Source organism: Capra hircus, chromosome 9 (assembly GCF_001704415.2).
Source record: "Capra hircus breed San Clemente chromosome 9, ASM170441v1, whole genome shotgun sequence".
Classification (NCBI taxonomy): domain Eukaryota; kingdom Metazoa; phylum Chordata; class Mammalia; order Artiodactyla; family Bovidae; genus Capra; species Capra hircus.
The window spans coordinates 29,451,231-29,470,798 of NC_030816.1; the positions used below are offsets into that span (position 1 = coordinate 29,451,231).

The following is a 19,568-nucleotide window of genomic DNA, read 5'->3' on the forward strand; positions in this document are numbered from 1 at the left end:
ATTCTCATTTACAGAATAAATTTACATATAGAGAAAACTTTAAAAATGTCTTTTAACATATCCTGTAGACTAAAGAAAATGTATTTGTAGCTCTAGTTCAACCATATCCACTATTATATATTTCATTTAAAAGATATCTTGAAAGAAACAATTGTTTAAAAACAATTTAAAAATTAAAGTCAGAAAATTGTGATTAATTAAAGGTGTGATTCAGATTTGCCTTGGAGAATATTTGGGTGACCTGAGTTCATCTATGATGAATAACATTAAGTTCTAAGACAAAGTGACTTTATACCTTTGAAAATAGAAGATACATTTTCAAATCTTTAATCTTTTAATTTGGTAAAAAAATTCATATTTTAGATTGGCCTAGAGTTTAGCAAATAAGTGTGATTTGTTCAAAATTTTGTTTCATGGTTCAGTTCTGTTCAAACCACTCATATGCATAACCCAAAGCTGCAGCGAAAAGGTTACTCCTGCAGAAAAAACATCAGAAGAGGAATATCTATCATGAATAATTTATATTGACACAAGGTTATAAAACTGATGTATTATCTTTATACAAATGCTGAGTAAAACCTATAATCAGAGTAATAAAAAACAACCATTTCAGCAGTATTAAAACCTGGGAAAACTTAATTACAAATTCAAGAGAAACAAGAGGAACTTCAGGATTTTACCCACTGCAGTTGAGCCAATTTTATGACAAATTTGTTTCTGAAACAAGGCAAATTGTTTTGGGCATATCAGCATTTGGTTATCACAGTGCTGTGCTGACTTCATAGTCCAATTCTGTTCCCCTCACTTCTGTTCTTCTTCCCCTTAAATACAGTCTTTGAAAACTTTATACAGAAAAAAGTGAGGATGGGAATACAGAGAACTGATTTTTTGAAATTTCATTTCAAAATGGGTAGGTAGGACATTTAAAAGGGAAGAGAGAACGCATGTGCATATAGTCTGTTATGAAGGAAGTCATCCTTGAGTATGATAAATACTATCTTTGAGGACATGAAATAGAAGATGATACATTACCAGATTTCTCTTCTAACAATGGAAGCTATATTGAAAGGAACCTAGTAAATAGACTATATAACTTTAAAGTGAGTTTTTAAAATACAGCGTAATATTTATCACATTGTTTTCCAATTTTTACTATAACTGCCTTTAATCTTCACAAAAGCTCTGTGAGGTGAGTCGGGTGGGCCTTTTCTTTTGGTCCCCTGAGGGGCGATGGAGATGTTGGGATAGGCCCCCGTCAGGACTGCCCAGGGATAACAGGCTCTTTCGCAGATCAGGGCACCAGCAGTCTCGGCTCCCAGTTTGGCTGACACCAGCTTCTGGGATCTCACAGCCAGCGAACAAAGAGGCTGCAGAGGGCGTCTGCTCCCCCAGCGGTCTCTCCTCCTAGCGCGGATTCCTGCCCACACTCTGCGCTGGAGTGCCAGTTGCTCTCAGGGAAATGCGAGGGTCTGCGACGCGGCTCTGGCTTTGTGGCGTCAGCGTGATCTGAGCTTGAACCCCCAGACCTTCTCTTACTGTGCTTGACTGTAGGCAATCTCTCTGAGCCTCATTTTCCTTTATCTGGAGAGTGGGCATGCTTTGATTTATTCCAAGGAATTCGCCGGCCATCATTTAAAGCAATAAAGGTCTTTGCCTACCACGTGTGTCGAAGAAAATGTTATGAATATTTTAGCTCTGGGATAGGTCGGTCACCATCTCTACCAGCGTGGGAAATCTCCATCTGCAAAATGGGCGCAATGTAGATTGTGGTCTTTTAAGAGCTAACATCGCTTTGCAAAAGGCCCCTAACAAACCCCTCACCGTCCCTCCTCGCAGCTCCCGCTTTGTCCCCACGCCGCCCTATCCTGAGAGACCCTAATTTCCAAACTGTGGAGGAGCCGATCCGGAACTTAAAGAAACATTCTTATCAAACCAGGGAAATAGAAAAGAGAGAGGGCAGGACAGGGTGACGTAGGGATGGAAGACGGGAGGCAAGGAAGACTCAGCTCTGCTTCGAATGGGTGCGACCCCGCTCGCAGACAGGTGAACCGCCCGAGCCCACTGCTCGGCCGGGAAGCCTTGGCTCGGACCCAATAAACAGACCTTCGCGAGCTGGATTGGGACCCTGGGCCAGGAAACGGAACTGGTAGTGGGGACGACAAACTTTAGGGGTAGACGCGGGGCCTTAAGGGAGGGTCTACCAGAGCTCGAGGGGCGGAGCTGAGGCTAAGCGGGCAGGGCTAAGGGCGGGACCTCGCAGAGATCTTCGGCTGCGCGCGCCACGTCTCCTTCAGCGAGCTAGGGGAGAAGCGAGGGGAGGGGGAGAGAAAAACCTAGCGGGGCGGGAGCTCTCTCTTCTCGCGAGAGCTGGAGACGGCAGCGGCAGTGGCGGCGGCGTGTCCCTGAGAGTAGCGTGGGGGCGGGGAGGAGAGGCGGCGGCGGCGGCGTAGGAGCTACGCCACACGGGGCCGGGGAGCTGGGAGCTGGATTGCAGAGCGGGGTCGTGGCGGCGGCGGTGAGAAGAGGGAGGCGGAGGAGGGGGTGCCATGGCGGGGCAGCAGTTCCAGTACGATGACAGCGGGAACACCTTCTTCTACTTCCTCACCTCCTTCGTGGGGCTCATCGTGATTCCGGCCACATACTACCTCTGGCCCCGAGATCAGAATGCCGGTGAGTCCCGCCGGCAGCTGCCCGTGGACCCGCGCAGGCCCTGCCGGCCCCTCCGGGCCGCGCCGCTCCGGCCCAGCCCAGCCCGCCGCGCTCGGGGTGATACCGCCCGCGCGGCCGGGCCTCGCGTCCAGGCGCCCGCCGCCCGCGGGGCCCGGGCTCGGTGGTGTTTCCCTGGGTGTCTCTCTGGGCTCCTCCCACCCCCTTCATTGTCCTCCTCAGGAGTTTCGCTATGCACCCTCTCCCCTATTGTTCTGGACGCTCCTTACAGCCGCGTCCTGCCCCTTTGTCTTCTCTGCCTCGGGTTTTATTGGTATTTTTCTTTATGGAGGGAGCAGGATGGGATCGCGAGGATGGGAATTGGAAGGTGAGAGAAGAGTTGGCAAAGGAAGAAGACAGGCGTGCAGGCTCCACTCTGAGCCGCCAAGCCACGGTCCTCTTTCCCCGACACCCCCGTTTCCTTGTTGCAGCTGTCGTTACAGATGTTCAGGGCACCATCTGAGTTGGGTGGCATGTATAGGACTCCAGCTGAGCTCCCCAACCGCCCCCCACCTCTCCGTGTCTTTCCCTCGTTGCCTTTTCATTTGTTCACTCACACTGTGGGGGTTGGAAGCAATGATGTTATTCTCCTTAGCAAGAATTAGGCATTTCTCTATTTCCTTCTCTTCGAAGTTTCCTGTTTATGGCGGAAAAAGCGCAAGTAGGAAGGAAGGATTAAGAAGGAAGGATTAAGGCTTGTAGGTAGATCGGTTGTGAGGTCGTTGGTCCATTTTCTTTCAGTTCTAAATTTGTTCACTTTGAACGACATCGGTTTAGAACACATAATTAAATAGATTCTTGTCAAGGCATTTTATGTTTGGGTAATGTTTGGATTCCATTTGTTGCACTCGTGTTAGGACATATGGCAGGTGATATTCTTAAGACTGATAGAACTGCAAAGCCTTATAATAGGTTGTTTATGGAGGTTGCTTATGGTGCGTTAACATTAACAGGTTTTGAGTATGAACATTTAGGAAAGGTTTTCTGTTTCTCAAGAGCTCTGGTAACTTGAATAAATAGACTCAAGTTGGGTGTGTTAGGGGTCTACATTGTCCAGGTGTTTATACTCTACTTTGGGAACATTGTTACCCAGTGAAGCATTGAATCAACCCAGATCTTATTAAGCTTTAAGACTGATTCAGTGCTTTTGGCTGCTTACTGTTTCACAGGAAAATCAAATAAGTTCAAATATTAAAATATGTTGTATTATTCAAAATTACTACTACAGACCCACACCCTTTATTCAAAATGCTTGAGGACAGATATACCACAGAATTTTTCAGATTTTAGAAAGATAATACCTGCTCTAATAAGCCATTAAGGGTCTAAAATATCACTAATAGTCAAGCAAATTATTCCAACAGCAGAATATGACTGCTTTTTAAGTGAGATGAATAAAGATTATAAATAGCCTCCTATCAATACAAGTCACCAAATTATTTTCCTGCAAACATGTAGGCATATGATGATTTTGAATTTCAGAGTTCTTATGGCAGTCTTGACTTTTCAGAGGTATCTTCTATATGAAAGCATAAGATTTTCTTTGCCAGCAGGTATACAACCTTAAAGTTGAGTTTAATCTTTGTTTAGTTTTTTTTTTTAAGATAACACTTTTGGGGGCTTTCAGTTTTCAGGTTGATGGTTGTTTCAGTGTTGCTTTTTTGGAATTGTTGAGCCCATGAGTCCATCAAGAAAGCATGGCGCCATTTCAGGTTTGCAAATCTTGGATTTGAAAAACAGAAGTAGCTTGGTCTTTTCATTGGCATATTTGAGATGTTAATTGAAGTCACTCTGTTAATATTACTACTGGAATCCCTTTTCTGTTGTTGTTGTTTAGTCCCTAGAGTTGCTTCTGACTCTTTTGCTACCTCCATTGACTGTAGCCTGACAGACTCCTCTGTCCATGGGATTTCACAGGCAAGAATACTGGAATGAGTTGCCATTTCCTTCTCCAGGGGATCTTCCTGACCTAGGGATTGAACCTGTGTCTCCTGCATTGGTGGATGGATTCTTCACTGCTGAGCCACCTGGACAGCCCCATTTTGCCTTGACTTTTGTCTAATCTGTTGGGCTAAGCGCGCTTATAATTAATACCCCTTTTAGTAGTTGAAGGGTCCTGTTTATCTTACTCTCTTGGTGGTTTGCAAATTGGCTGAATAAGATGACTAAATACTTTTTCTGACCATTACGAAAAAGATGCTGTTTGAAATAATAATATGGAGGGTTTGGATTTCCTTAGAATAGTGGTTCTTAGCCCTGACTCCTTGTTAGAATCATTTGTAGGAACGTCTAAAAACACTTAGACCTGTCACCAGGTACTCTGATTTAATTGATCTGGAGTGAGTGTGTGTATTGGTTTTTTACAAGGTTGTAAATTGTAGCTAGGTTGAGTTGCTAAGGTAGGTAGTCATCTTTAGTTGGAATTTTCATTTCGGGAGGTGGCATATTTCTTTTGATATGGGCACTTTGATAAAAACAAAAATGTCTCTAATGTCTTAACCTTTTGGTTTTACCAAGCTAAGAAGCCCTTAGAGTAAAACAGTGCTATAAAATAATGTAGTTGAAAGCAGAATATTTTTGTTAGAGTAACTTTAATAGGTTTACAGTGATACTTGACAAGAGAAAATTAATACTGTAATTATTAGAAATTCAAATAATCCTGAGAGGACTTCTATTTTTTCCATAGGTTAAGGATTAGAGATCATTTGAATTGAGATAAAATGTATCATTACTTTTTCCCAAATTTGGGGGTGTTTTTTTGACTCCTTACTTTTCAAAACTAGTTTTGAAACCTGGGTCTGCCAATTACTGTGTTAATCTGAGGCAAGTGATTTAACTTCTCTATGTTTTAGTGTACTCATTTGTGAAATAGAGACAGTAGTTATGTTCCATAGAATTAAATTAATAAAATAGGTATATGTAAAGTGTTTAGAACAGTGTCTGGCACATATTGGGGCTGTTAGGGCCTGCTGTTTTTACTGGTTACTTGGACTTTCTGGAACAATTTGATTTGGTACACTCATGTACTCAGATTGTTTGAAAGGATTAATGAAACTTTTTTTAAAAGTTGCATTTCTTTATTCTGCGTTCCTTGCCTCTCAGATATGTGCAAGTGATTTAGCTCTCTGACTTGGGAATGTAAGAGTTCACTTTTAGTGCTTAGTAGTAAAGTGAAAAACTCGGAATTTGAAGTTAGAGGTTTTGGGTTTAAGTTCCAGCCTAGTCCCTGATTAGTTGTTTCTGAACTCTTATCCTCATTTTCTAGGAGTAGTAATAATAAACTGCCCTACCTACCAAGAAGTGATGATGAGAAGCAAAGAAATAAATGCATATAAACATGTTTGCTTTAAAACTAAATGCACTGTAGAAGTTTGTTCATTTTGCAAGTTATTTATAGAGCATAATGGGCTTCCCTGGTAGCTCAGTGGTGAAGGATCCACCTGCATTGCGGGAGACCTGGGTTTGATCCATGGGTTGGGAAGATCCCCTGGAGGAGGAGATGGTACCCTGCTTCAGTATTCTTGCCAGGAAAATCCCATGGATAGAGGAGCCTGGCAGGCTACAGTCTGTAGGGTTGCAGAGTCAGACCCGACTAGAGTGACTGAGCACGCACATAGAGCATGTAAGACTTTGTGCTAGATGCTGCTTCCAGGTGATAGGTCAGGTTTTTAAGGGCTTATAGCTTTTTTCTTAATAAGTTGCATATACTCAATGCAGAAAAGATCAAAGGGACAGAACAAAAATTGCTTGTAATTCTGTCACCCAGAAACAGGTAAAATATTTTGGTGTGGGCATCTCCTTTGAGATGACTTTAGATGTAGTCCCTTTTCTTATGGGGGAGATCCCACATCCCCTTCTAGTCTGAGACAGATTGTAATCCTCATGTCAGGTGCTACAGCTGTTCATTGAATGTTTACTAGCCTCAAGGATGGGAAGTGCTGAATGCACTCACTGTATCACTTTGAGTTAGACTCAAGTGTTATCCCAATTTTATTAATGAGAAAATAGAGCCAAAGAAGAGCTAACCAACTTGCTTAAAGCCATATTGCTGCTAAGTGGGAGATTGGTTGTTGGACCCAAATTCATGTTGTGCCAAAGCTTCTCTTGCTAGCCACTACCTTGTACTCCGTCCGTAATTAGTATAACACATTATAATAAGTATTAAAATGAGAAGTGGAAAGCGCTGTGTGCAAGGGAGTATATTTTATGAATGTTCGTATTCCGCTTAGAACATACAGTCTTACTAAAATTTTAGATTTTGAAAGGGGTATTAGAGATCTGAAAAGTTTGACTCATTTTAAAATCAAGTCATTGTCTCTGTTCTGTCCAGACAGAAACGGTACCAGACATGAGCATAGACACATTTAAGTTCCGCACAGTAGAGGAAACCAGCTGAAAACTTGGCAGTACAAATTTAGGTTTTATAAATATGGTGATAAACATTGGGATTAGTAAATGCATTACATAAATTGTTTTTATTTAAAGGTCACCTTACATTCTTGCTTGATCTTGGAGAACCTGAAAGACAAAGATAGGTTTATTTTCATATCAAATAAAACTTTCAGATGTTCGTTCCCTTAATTAAACTTTTTGTTCAGAAATTAAGAAGTCCAGACAAATGTATCCAGGCTTCCCGGGTGGCTCAGTGGTAAAAAATCTGCCTGCCAGTGCAGGAGATGCAGGTTCAGTGTCTGCATGGGGAAGATCCCTTGGGAAAGGAAATGGTTACCACTCCAGTATTCTTGCCTGGAAAATCTGATGGACAGAGAGGCCTGGCGGGCTACAGTCCATGGGGTTGCAAAAGAGATGGACACCACTCAGCAACTAAGCAACAACAACAACAAATGTATCCATATTGTATTTGGACTTCATTGAAATAAAGTTTCCTTTTACCAGACTTTATTGATAATAAATATATTTACACCATCTCACCATCACATTGTTTGCTTGAAAGGCATTATTGTTCATTTTCTTAATAAGTGAAACTAAGTCTCCCTAGAGCCTGAGTTCCTCTGCAGAGTTTATGATTAACCTCTATCCAAGACTATTCCCTTCCTTGTCCTGCACCTATTCTTTTCAAGAGTGAAGAGCATCAAAGAAATGGGGGATTGAAACCAAGCAGGACCCTGCAGGGCCCTCCCAGGTACAAAAGCCCCTTGGTGTTCCCCATTTCTTGTTTGTAGAAAAAGACTTCAGTCTCCTGGGCCTTCCTTGAGATCCATAGAGCAGGCATAGGTAGTTACTTAAGTAGGGAAGTGAGTGAATGCAGAAACAAAGGAAAAGAAATTAAACAAGAAAAGTAATGACAGTAGTTCATGGGTAAAAATAGTGCTAGTTCGTCCTCAAGGAATATACAGAACAGTCTGAAGGATCTCTTGGAGTTGTTCTTCAGGAACTGAGACACGCATCCCTGAGGTGACATTGGAAGGTTGATAGTTGAGATTCCTGAAACCACTCTACCTCACTACCAGCCAATCAGAAGAAAGTCGTGTATCCTGCAACCCCGAAGCCCCCAGAGGTTGCCTTTAAAAACCCTTGGAGTTTGGGTTGTGGAGTTTGGGTCTTTTGAGCATGAGCTGCCCCTACTCCTTGCTTGGCATCCACAGTAAACACTGTAGTGTCCTTCACCACAACTAGCATCAGTAACTGGCTTTGCTGTGGTAGGTAGGTGAACCCAAAGTTGGGTCTGGTAACATAAGGTGTTTCTTACATTTTGGAATTACATTTGTGTCAGTATGGATGAAGGAATTTTCTCATGTGTATTCCAGATGTTTTTTGCTATAGATTTTTGCCTGTTTAGTTAAATCTAGTAGTTATTGATTGAGCACGCACTGTTTACCTATATAAAAACAGCCGACAGTGCAAAGAGGCATGCAGTGTAATTGTAGTCTTTTGTTAAAGTTTATAACCCGGATGGGGTGGGAGAATTAGAATTAGACAAATACAAATTATTATTAATATATCTAAAACACAACAAAAAAAATGTAAGAAAATTGAAAATAAGTGCTATGGAAGTTAGCTGGATAAAGTATTTGCATCTAATTGGTGGTAGTTGTCAGTATCTAGAGGTGAGGAAACTCTCTTTAGAGTTAGGTTGATTTTGACTGGACTATTAAAGGATGAGGGATTTCCCTGGTGGCTCAGTGGTAAAGAACCCTTCTGCCAGTGCAAAAGATGGATGTTTGGATCCCTGCGCTAGGAAGAACCCCTGGAGAAGGAAATGGCAACCTACTTCAGTATACTTGCCTGGGAAATCCCATGGACAGAGGAACCTGGCGGGCTACAGTCCATGGGGTCACAAAACAAAAGAGAAAATTTGTAGTTTTACTGTTTTAAGTGTACAGTTCAGTAGCATTGATTAGGCTCACAATGCGGCACAACCATCACCAGTTTCCAAAATTTTTCATCACCTTAAATAAACTCTGCCTGTTGAGCAATAGCTTCTTATTGTCCCTTTCCTTCGGCCCCTGGTAAACTCCATATATATAGACAAAACTATATAAATTTGCCTATTCTAGATATTTCATATAAGTGGAATCATCCAGTATTTGCCTTTTCATGTTTGGCTTATTTCATTTAGCATAAATTTTCTAGATTCATCCATGTTGTAGCATATATCAGAACATATTTCTTTTTATGGCTGAACAGTATTCTGTTGTATGGATATAGCCACATTTTAACTCACTCATCTGTTGATGAACACTTGGGTTATTTCTGTTCTTTGTTGTGAGTAATGCTGCAGTGAACATTGTATACAGATCTGTGAGTTCTTATTTTCAGTTCTTTTGAGTATATTCCTACGGGTGGAAATCCAGTTATCCAAGCAGTATTTATTGAAGAGACTGTTCATTTTTCACTGAATGAACACAGTCTTTTCAAGAATCACTTGGCTATAGATGTGAAGGTAGTATCTGTTTTTTTTGTGGGATGATTTATTGAGCATAGTTTACCAGTGAGGACCTCAGTATTAGAATACCTCTAGGCTGATACCTTAACTTCTTTTCCATCTGTACTTCTTCCTTTGGTGATCTCACCCAGTCTCATGACTTTAAGTATCATCTATGTGGCTCATAAAAATTACATTTCCCAGACTTAACATTTCCAGTCTAGAACTCTTCTTGAACTCTCTACATTTCTATTTGCATATCTAATAGAGATCTTACTATGCAAAAAACCAATATGATTTCTGTCCATTCTCCCAACCTTCCTGACCTATGGTCTTTCCCATTTCAGTTAATCACAACTGTTTCTTCAGCTGTTCTGGCCAGCAGTCTTGGAGTTTCTCTGGGCTTATCTCTGTCTTATGTGCCACTTCCAGATGTTAGTGTGTCCTGTTGGCTCTACTTTCAAATTACATCTAGTCTGACCATTTCTAATTGCTTTGCTACCATCACTGTCCTGTTTTAGATCCTGGATTATTGTTAGCCTCCAAACTGGTCTCCTTGTTTCCACCCTTGCTCCTTGCAGTCTGTTCTCGAAATAGTAGCACAGTGATCCTTTTTTAACTGAAGCTGGCTCATGTCAGTCACTCTTGGACTCAGAACCCTTTAAGGCTCTCCCATCTCACTCTCAATAGAAAGTAAAGTCATGGAGTGGTCTGTGAAATCCTTCATGAACGTTTGGACCTCATTTCTTGTTCCTTTCTCTCTTGCTCCTTCCATTCCAGTCAGACCAGCTGCTCTGCTGTTCGCGGGGCACGTGAGGCGTGCTTCTGTTGCGCCTTTATGGCTCTTGCTTCCTGTGCCTGGGATGCTTTTTCTCTAGATGGTCTGTTGTGATCTTCCTCATCTCTATTATGGCCTTGCTCAAATGCCATCTTCTCAGTGTTGCCTTCTTTGAGCACCTTATTTAAAATTGTGAAGTTTCTTTCTGCCTGCAAAAAAGCTCTTCCCTTTTTCTGTTTTATTTCTCTTCACAGCACTTACCATCTTCTAATATACTATAAAGTTTATTTAAATTTTTTACTGCTGTCTCCTGAACTGGAATGTATGGTCTGTGAGAGCTGGAACTTTTATATTGTTTTTTGATGTGTCCTCAGTGTCCAGAAAGATCTGGGCACACAGTAGGTACTTACCAATATGTACTTAATAAAGGACATTTAATAATGTTTTCTAGATAAAGGAATTCTGTACATTCTTTACAAATATTTATATAGTGCCTGTTATATTCTTGGCAGCTGGAAAGGGGAGGGGTGATTATATATAAAAAAACAATGTCTGCTTCCAGGAGTTGAGTGCAGATTAATAAAAATTGACTTTATTACTGGCTGCTGAAGAATGGTGGTGCTATTCATGCAAACTGCTGAAAAAGAATGTATAGTCCTACTTCTTTTTTTAGAAGAGAGCTATATAAATGTTAAAAACTTTAAATTTAGTAATTTTACCTCTAGGACAGTGTTCTAAGGATATAGCTCTAAATACAGGACTAGAGAAAGATACTGTGATATTGTGGCTTAAATATATTTTGGTCATCTGAATGACCAAATATGTACTTCCTATATACGTTTATGTATAAGCTCCTCGCCCTTTCTCCAGACCCTGCTCTATGCATCACTTCTATTTGTCTGTTCATGAGTTGTATCCTTTTATAATAAACTGGTAGTACAGTTAAGTAAAATGTTTCTCTGTGTTCTGTGACCTGCTTTAGCAAATTAAACCAAAGGAAGAGGTTGTTGAAATCCCCAGTCTATTATCTGGGCTAATGACTGGCATCTAAATTAGGCGGGCTTGGCTGTACAGTCTTGGGGGACTGAACCCTCAACCCTACTGTCTGGGTAGATAGTGTCAGAGTTGAGTTGAATTCTTGGACACCTAACTGGTGTTCCAAGAATTGCTCATTGGAGGTATGGAGACTTTCCCCACCCTCACTTTGGAAATTGCATCTCAAAGAACACCCTGTATGCCCATAATACCACAAAATTAGAAACAGTTTATATGTCTAATTATATAGGATGGTAGGTATATTATGATGTCTTAATTCATTTGGTTATTAGTAATCATTAAATATTGTTTACAAGTTTCTAAACATGGAGATATTTAGAAATTGAAAAATTAAAACTTTAGCTTTATGTGTCTGTGTGTCTCCATTTGGACGTTGGTACATTATACAGTGCTTTCCTTAAATTAGTTTTTGTATGTCCTGTTTGTTCTGCTGTCTGAGAAGCTCTCCCTTGGGCATCTGCTGCACTGGGAATAGTAGCAGATGTCATGTTTACTGCCGAGAAGAGGGTTTTGAGGGTCCTTGAGAGTCTTGATTGAGGCAGCTCCACAGCCCTTCAACTGAGGGAAGCATATTGTCCCTAGAAATTAGTTGCTGGAATTTCCTTGTTCACAGAAATCTTTCCTGAGTATGTACCATCCACCTTGCCAACTTTCCTTTCTTCCTGCTTCCCAGATGTTCTCCTAAAGAAGACTACAAAGGAAACATATTAAAATGTTATTAGTGATTATTATCTGGGTGTTGGAATGGTGAATGTTTTCTTCCTTCTGCTCTTATGTATATGCTGAATTTACTATATGGATTTATATTAATGTCTAAAAGCTTATTTAAAGAATCTATGGCCAGATTGGCTATGATCTTGAGGAAGACATTCTCAGTACCTCTTACCTCTGTGGGCCCTTTCAGCTCAGTGAATTGTTTTTACTTTGGGGTATGTAGTGTTTAAGGTTCCAGTGGGATGTACATCCTTGTGTTTTAAGTTGCTTTTTTTTTTTTAAGCTATTATATCTTTAACAGTATTTGAGTTTTTCTATTTCTTTTTCTCTTGGTTTGTCTTAGAAGTAACCTTTGACTTGGGCTATTGATTATCACTTAAATAAAGGTGAAAAGAAAATTAGAGTGCTAATAGAGGATTGGATGAAGAGTAAAGCAGCTAACAGGGTGACTGTGTTGTTGTCTGATGACATGGCAGGGCAGAGAGCGCCCTTTGGTAGGATCTTGGGGCATGCTAAGGAGACATAGCATCCTTCTCAGAGACACACTTGGAGCACACTATAGTTTGTTTAGATTTCTCCACTATCTTGCACCTCTAGTCCAGTTTAAGAAATGTAACTGAATCAGTTCTGCAATTGAAACCTCCCATCTTTCCTTAGTATTATCTTCTGGTTTAGAGACAAATGGCTTATAAAAATGCCTGTGTCCTACAGATAGGAGGGATGGATGTTTGTTTTTCCTTTGAATCTTGACACTTCCGTAGCAAATTGAACTAAAACAAGAAAAGAACTGGTTTACCATCCTCCCCTGCCTCTAATTTATGTGCTACCTTGCCTTGTCCCACACTCTTTAATGCTGAAGTCCTTGCAGTTATTTTATTTGTAGTACTTTTTTTGGTCTGTAAACTGTTTCACCAGACTTTTTACTAGAGGATCACCTCATTGGTTGTTTTTAGCTACTCCTTGTTCTTAAATTTTTTAACATTTTCTATTTAGGAAATATAATCAGTTCTGGTTAACTTAATGAGAATAGGGACACAGTATATTTTAGCTGCTTTTAAGAATTGTCAAGGCAGTCTTACTATTCTTTTATTAGGAAAGGCAGGTAAAATGATTAAGTGCACAGGACTGAATTTAAACCTGGGCATAAGTCCTGTCCGTATTCTTTAGTGGTTATTTGCAGTTCCTTTGGTAACCATCTGTAACTTCAGGTAAGTTACTTAACCTCTCTGAAACCTCAGGTTTTTGTTTTGTTTTGAAATATAATCATACAGATTGTTGCTGATTAGTCGCTAAGTCACGTCCAATTCTTTGGGACCCTATGAACTGTAGGCTGCCAGACTCCTCTGTCTATGGGATTTCCCAAGCAAGAACACTGGAGTGGGTTGCCATTTCTTTCTCCAGGGGATTTTCCTTCTCCAGGGATCCGAACCCGTGACTCCTGTATTGGCAGGCGAGTTCTTTGACACTGATCCACCAGGGAAGTCTCATGGGATATTTACAAGTTGCTTATAAGTGAAAGCACAATAGATATTTTAGGTTTAGTGATTTATCAATTTATAATATTTATGTTGCCTTGATAGCATACACAGACGTGCACACACATACAGATAAAAGTAGTGTCAGAAATTTTAACATGTAAAAAAAAACTTCTGGATGTGTTAAACTTTCCTAATGTTCTTTGGCCATGTGTGCCAAAGCATTTAGAGGTGAAGTGTCTTAATGTCTTCAGTTTACTCTTAAACAATAGGGGAGAGAGAGGGAAAGAAGGAACTAGAGATAAAGCCAAGAGTTGGAAAATATTAATAGTTGGTGAATTTAGGTGAAGTGTATTGTTCATTGTAATATTCTTTCAACTTTTCTGAAGGCTTGAAAATTTTCAATATAAAATTAGGGAAAAACAGTCATAGGGAATAAAACATTAATTTTAAGAAGGATGTGTCAGTAGTATAAGAAATGACTTACTAGGATAAAAATATATTACAATTAGGATAAAATTATGTGGTGGCGGTAGGATAAAGAGCTTGTTCATGAATTTCTGTAAATGGATGATGGTGTGTATGAAATTGCTGTGGTTTTCAGATTCCATTGGTACGTCTAAAAGCGACGAAACTTTTATTTTAAAATGTCAGCTTATGTTGGAAATGACATCTTTGGCACCTCTTCAAACGTACAATGAAAATTTTAGATGCCAAATTAGAACTCTATAAGAAGGTACATGATTTTAAATTCTTTTGTAATAAGCAGGCGCACAGATTTGAAGATCACATCTGCAATTCTGCAGGACAGATGGATGTGACTGTTCTAGTGAAGGCATTGTATAGCTTATGAATCACAATCATAATAACCTATCCCCAAACCTGGACTATTCCTGTGAACATACAGACTTCATGGTTGCCGAGAGCAGTCATCATATGTTGCTCTGTTGTTTTCTAAATCACGGAATTATTTGTGGCCTTGTAATTTCCCTTTTCTATAAATGTGAATAATTTCTTTAAAAAGTGTAAGTTAATGATATTACTTAGGTAGTTTTTCCTGGCCGTGAAACTAGTAATTCTATAAACTAGAAGCTTATAAATGAATTTCTTTTTATTCTAAATGTCTTTAAAAGAAACCATCTTGAAGGACTTCACTTTTTTCCCTTAGGGCTTCACTTTTTTTCCTTTTCCATTATGGTTACAGGGTAGCAAATACAGTGCCCTGTGCCGTTACAATAGGACCTTGTTGTTTGTCCATTCTATATTTAATAGTTTGCATCTGCTGGTCTCAAACTCCCAAGCCAACCGTCCTTGTGGAAAGATTTTACTTTTGATAGTTACTTTGACTTGAGGTCGTATAGAATTTTGGAATGTGTACTATGAATATTTAGTTGTGCCGGAGGCCACCGTGTTATGTGTCAGCCAAACCCCATACTACTTATTGATTAAATATCCTCCTAAAAGGTTAGGATGTGAATTTTGGATTGAGAGTAAGAAGACAAGGTTCATGGACACATTGTGCAAGACTTTGGGGGCTGAAAACCATGTGTACTTTCTCTTGGACAGAAACATTGGGAGAATATCATTCCTTTGAATAGATCAAGCCATCTGGTTATTAAAGAGACTTCAGCATGTTCTTGTAACATGTTTCCTTGGTTTTATGCTTAAAATGGGAGACTGTGGAGGCTTAATTTAATGAAATACAGATTTTAAAATCTCCAGTGGTGTTTTCAAAAGTGTCTATAATTTAACTGAAAATCAGGAAATTAACATTATTACCAAATAATTTTCAGACCTATTCAAGCTTTGTCACTTGTCTCAGTGATGTCCTTTTCAGATGATTTGTTTTAGAATCACACATCACATTTAGTTGACATGTTTCTTTCATGTCCTTCAGGCTGGAACAGTTCTTCAGTTTTTCCTTGACTTAAGATCTTAGGCCAGTTATTTTGTAGAATGGACCCAAAGTTCTGTTGTCTGATGTTTTCTCATGATTAGATTCAGGTTATATATCTTAGAGAAGAATTTCGCAAAACTAATTCTGTGTTCTTCTCTTTGTGTTCTATCAGATGGCATATAATTGCATTTGTCTCATTGCTGGTGATGTTTACTGATCACCTGATTAAGATGGTGCCCATCAGATTTTTTGTATTAGGTTCTGATTGTTGCTATAACAAACCACAACCTCAGTGGCTTAAAATGATAGAAATTTATTCTTTTATAGTTCTGAAGGCCAGACTTGCCAGGCAGGTTTTACTTGGCTTGTCATGGTGTTGGCAGGGCAGGTTCTCTCTGGAGGATTTAGAATAGAATCTTAACTTTTCCAATTTTTGGAGACAGCCTGTATTCTTTGGCTTGTGGCCTCTTCCTCAGTCTTCAAAGGATGTCACTCCAACCTCTGCTGTCATAGTCACATCTTCTCTTTGACCCTCCTGCTTCCTTGTTAGGACCTCTGTGATTGTATTGGGACCACTCAAATAATACAGAATAATCTTCCCATCTCGAGTGTTTAATTTAGTCACATCTGTGAAGTCCTCTATTTGCCATGTGAGATAATACATTCACTGGCTCTGGGAACTAGGATGTGGTAGACATCTTCAGGGGGAGCAGTTATTCAGCATATCACTTCCCCACTGTAAAATCATTCTCTTCCTTTTGTAATATTTTGTGGGGAGATACTTGGATCTCCGGTTCCTGTTAGTGGAGAGTGCTATTTGGAAATCAAGATCTGGGTGCTAGGTGTGTTCACTGCTACTGAGATGTCATTGTTCCTAGGCTCACTTAGTCGAGTTAGGAAAGATGTATGTATGTATGTGTACAGGTCTACATCTGTATTTCTATATTAAAAGATATTAGTTGGTTCATACTGATACCTTCAGTTCCAGTCTTAATACCACAGAGGTCATTTCATGTTTTCTAGTCATATATGTAACTCACTTCTCTGACATGAAAAACTGACTCCAATTGTCCTTACTATATTAACTTACTTGATAAGTCTCCTTGCATATTGCCGCTCTCCCTTCTGCTACTACTCCTCCCCCTTCCTGAATCCCTCTTCCTCTTACCTGATTCTGGTAACTCTTGCCACATAGCGCTCTCATGGGGATTCTTTCCTCAAAGCAGGGTGGTAACAGGGTAGGAGGACTTGTTAGATGACAGCTTTGGAGCATTCTATTATATGCAGAGTTCTTTTATTTACTTATCTGGTATCTCGTTTAAGGACTTTGGTTTTGTAGGTGTTTTTTTATTTTTCTTGCCATGCCACGTGGCCTTTGGGGATCTTAGGTCCCTGACCAGAGTTCAGACCTGCGCACCCAACAGTGGAAGTGCAGTCTTGACTACTGGACCACGAGGGAAGTCTCGTCGTTTTTTTTATATATTATGAAAAATGTCTTATTTGATATTAAACAGCTAATGATCTCAGTTTTGTTGGCAATATCCAAAGCATTGTAGTGAGGAGCCTGTTGAACGTATGCCTTCCCTCCATCCGCCCTAATCAGGGTGTTGACCTGGGCCATATCAGTGTTGTAGAGCTTCTTCGTAGGTGTCATACTTCGTCTTTGATATCCTTCATGAACACAAGTGTGTTGCTGTCTTCTGTCGTCTTCATGACCAACTCCCTGCTCAGGGGGAACTTGATGATGACATAATGATTAGGCTTATTGCTCTTCCAAGGGTAATTGGGCTGCCTTTGGCGTGTCGTGGGCCACCCAGAAGGTGGGTAATGTGATCTTCTCTCTTTCTGTGGCTGTGGATGCCTTTTAGCACTGCCTTCCTGGCCTTCCAAGCTTTCGTTTTTGGCTTTGGTGTGACATGGGCTTCTTTCTTTGCTTTATGTATGCCGACTTCATGGAAAGTTAGATTTTTATTTTAAAACTTAATCTACAACTTTTTAAAACTTGGGAGACTTATTTAAACCAAGTGATTGTGGTGAGCTTAGTAAAACAGTATATGGTATGTTGTCTTTGGTTTAATTCCTTTTAAAATTGAATTGCAGATTTTTCCTGGGGACTAGAATAATGCCTTTTGTTACAACTTTTAAATCTGTTTTAATTTCTTCTGAGTTTGTGTGACTTTTCTCATTTAACTTAATTATTTTTGTGTTTGAAGAGTATCATTCCTGTTGGCTTCCTTAATAAAATGTGTGTTTTAACTATTTTGCCCTTTTTGTTACTTTCTATAGCAGAAGGAGAAGGAGAAGAGAATTTTCTTAGAAACTACTATGTAATTAAATATTTTGGGTTCAAGTCAGGTTTTGTTTTTCAATTAAAAGTTATAACTCACATGAAAAATGATTGCCTGGTAGTTGAATAAAGTTTTCCAGATAGATCACTTGTTCAAAGTGGTAGAAAATTGAAACTATCTTGTGAATTTTTCTTAAAACGTTAAGTAGAGAGTACTTTGAGGAGGGCATGGCAACCCACTCAGTATTCTTGCCTGGAGAATCCCCATGGACAGAGGAGCTTGGCGGGCTGCAGTCCATGGGGTTGCAAAGAGTCAGACACGACTGAGCAACTAAGCACAGCACAGCACAGAGAGTACTTTCATGTTCCAGTGAAGTATTAGCATGATAATGAAGGTTAGTATGGTTTTAACTCTGATTTTGCCTTCACTGTGAAAATGGTTTAACTTATCCCCTTATTTTTCTTTTTGTTTTTTGACAGAGCAAAATCGATTAAAGAATATCAGAAAAGTATATGGAAGATGTATGTGGTACCGTTTACGGTTATTAAAGCCCCAGCCAAATATTATTCCTACAGTAAAGTAAGTAATTGGTTTCAATTAAAAGCAAAACAAAACATGATTTGTGTTTACTCTTTGCTAGGTATCATATGAAATAGGGGTATAATGATGAATGGGCTTCCAGGTGGCACTGTGGTGAGGAATCCTGCCAATGCAAGAGACACAAGGGAGCCAGGTTCAATCCTGGGTTGGAAATTGCCTGGAGTAGGAAATGGTACCTCACTCCAGTATTCTTGCCTGGGGAATCCCATGGGCAGAGAGGCCTGGTAGGCTACAGTCCATAGGGTCGCAAAGAGTCAGACATGACTGAGCACATGATGATGAATAAAATCTGTGTCTGTAAAGAAATTGTAACCTTATAGGAGTAAGATGTGATTAGTAAATTTGAGAACAGTCTGAACTGAGTGGTTTAGAAGTTCAAAAGAGAGAGAGGGTACTTCTGACTAGAGGGAGGGGAGAAAGAGAAGTCAAATTTTGAAGGAAGATCTTATATATCTTGTGTCAGGATTTGAAGTTTGTCTCAAAGACTATGGAGGAATCTTTAAAAGGTTATCAAAAGCATGGAGGTGACATAGTCAAGTTTGCATTTCAGAGTGATTGAAGTTTGTTGATGCATACTATGTGCCAGGTGCTGTACTAGGATTTTGTATGTTACTCGTTAGTTTTATATTAAGTTTTAGGTAGATGTTTTTGCTTTTTCTCGAATGAGGAAACTGAGACTAAGAAGATAAGGAAACTTGACCAGTGGTAGAGTGAGGATCTGGTTACCCTTTATTTTTGCAAGGCCATCTACTTAAATAGGCCATTAGCATGTTTAATCAGAGTAGATGTCTTTGATTTTTCAAGGCTTTGTTGGTTAGCACCTAGGCTTTGGATCTTCACCCTAAGTCATCAGTTTAGAGGTAACATGAAACTGAGGGGAAGTGAAAGAGCTGCCATTAGTGAAGGACTACTGCTGCTGCTAAGTCACTTCAGTCGTGTCCGACTCTGTGTGACCCCATAGACGGCAGCCCGCCAGGCTCCCCCGTCCCTGGGATTCTCCAGGCAAGAACACTGGAGTGGGCTGCCATTTCAACTTCTTCAATGCATGAAAGTGAAAAGTGAAAGTGAAGTCGTTCAGTCGTGTCCGACTCAGCGACCCCATGGACTGCAGCCTACCAGGCTCTTCCATCCATGGGATTTTCCAGGCAAGAGTACTGGAGTCGGGTAC

General features: G+C 40.1%; 1 protein-coding gene across 1 annotated transcript in view; it reads left to right on the plus strand.

The window, feature by feature from the left end:
- SEC63 (SEC63 homolog, protein translocation regulator) overlaps nt 2,375-19,568 on the plus strand; it is a 64,967-nt gene continuing 47,773 nt past the window's right edge. Inside the window, exons 1-2 of the mRNA XM_018053100.1 lie at nt 2,375-2,670; nt 18,280-18,379. Of these exons, the coding sequence (XP_017908589.1) occupies nt 2,547-2,670; nt 18,280-18,379 (224 nt within the window). The 5' untranslated portion in view covers nt 2,375-2,546. The remainder of the gene's footprint in view (nt 2,671-18,279; nt 18,380-19,568) is intronic.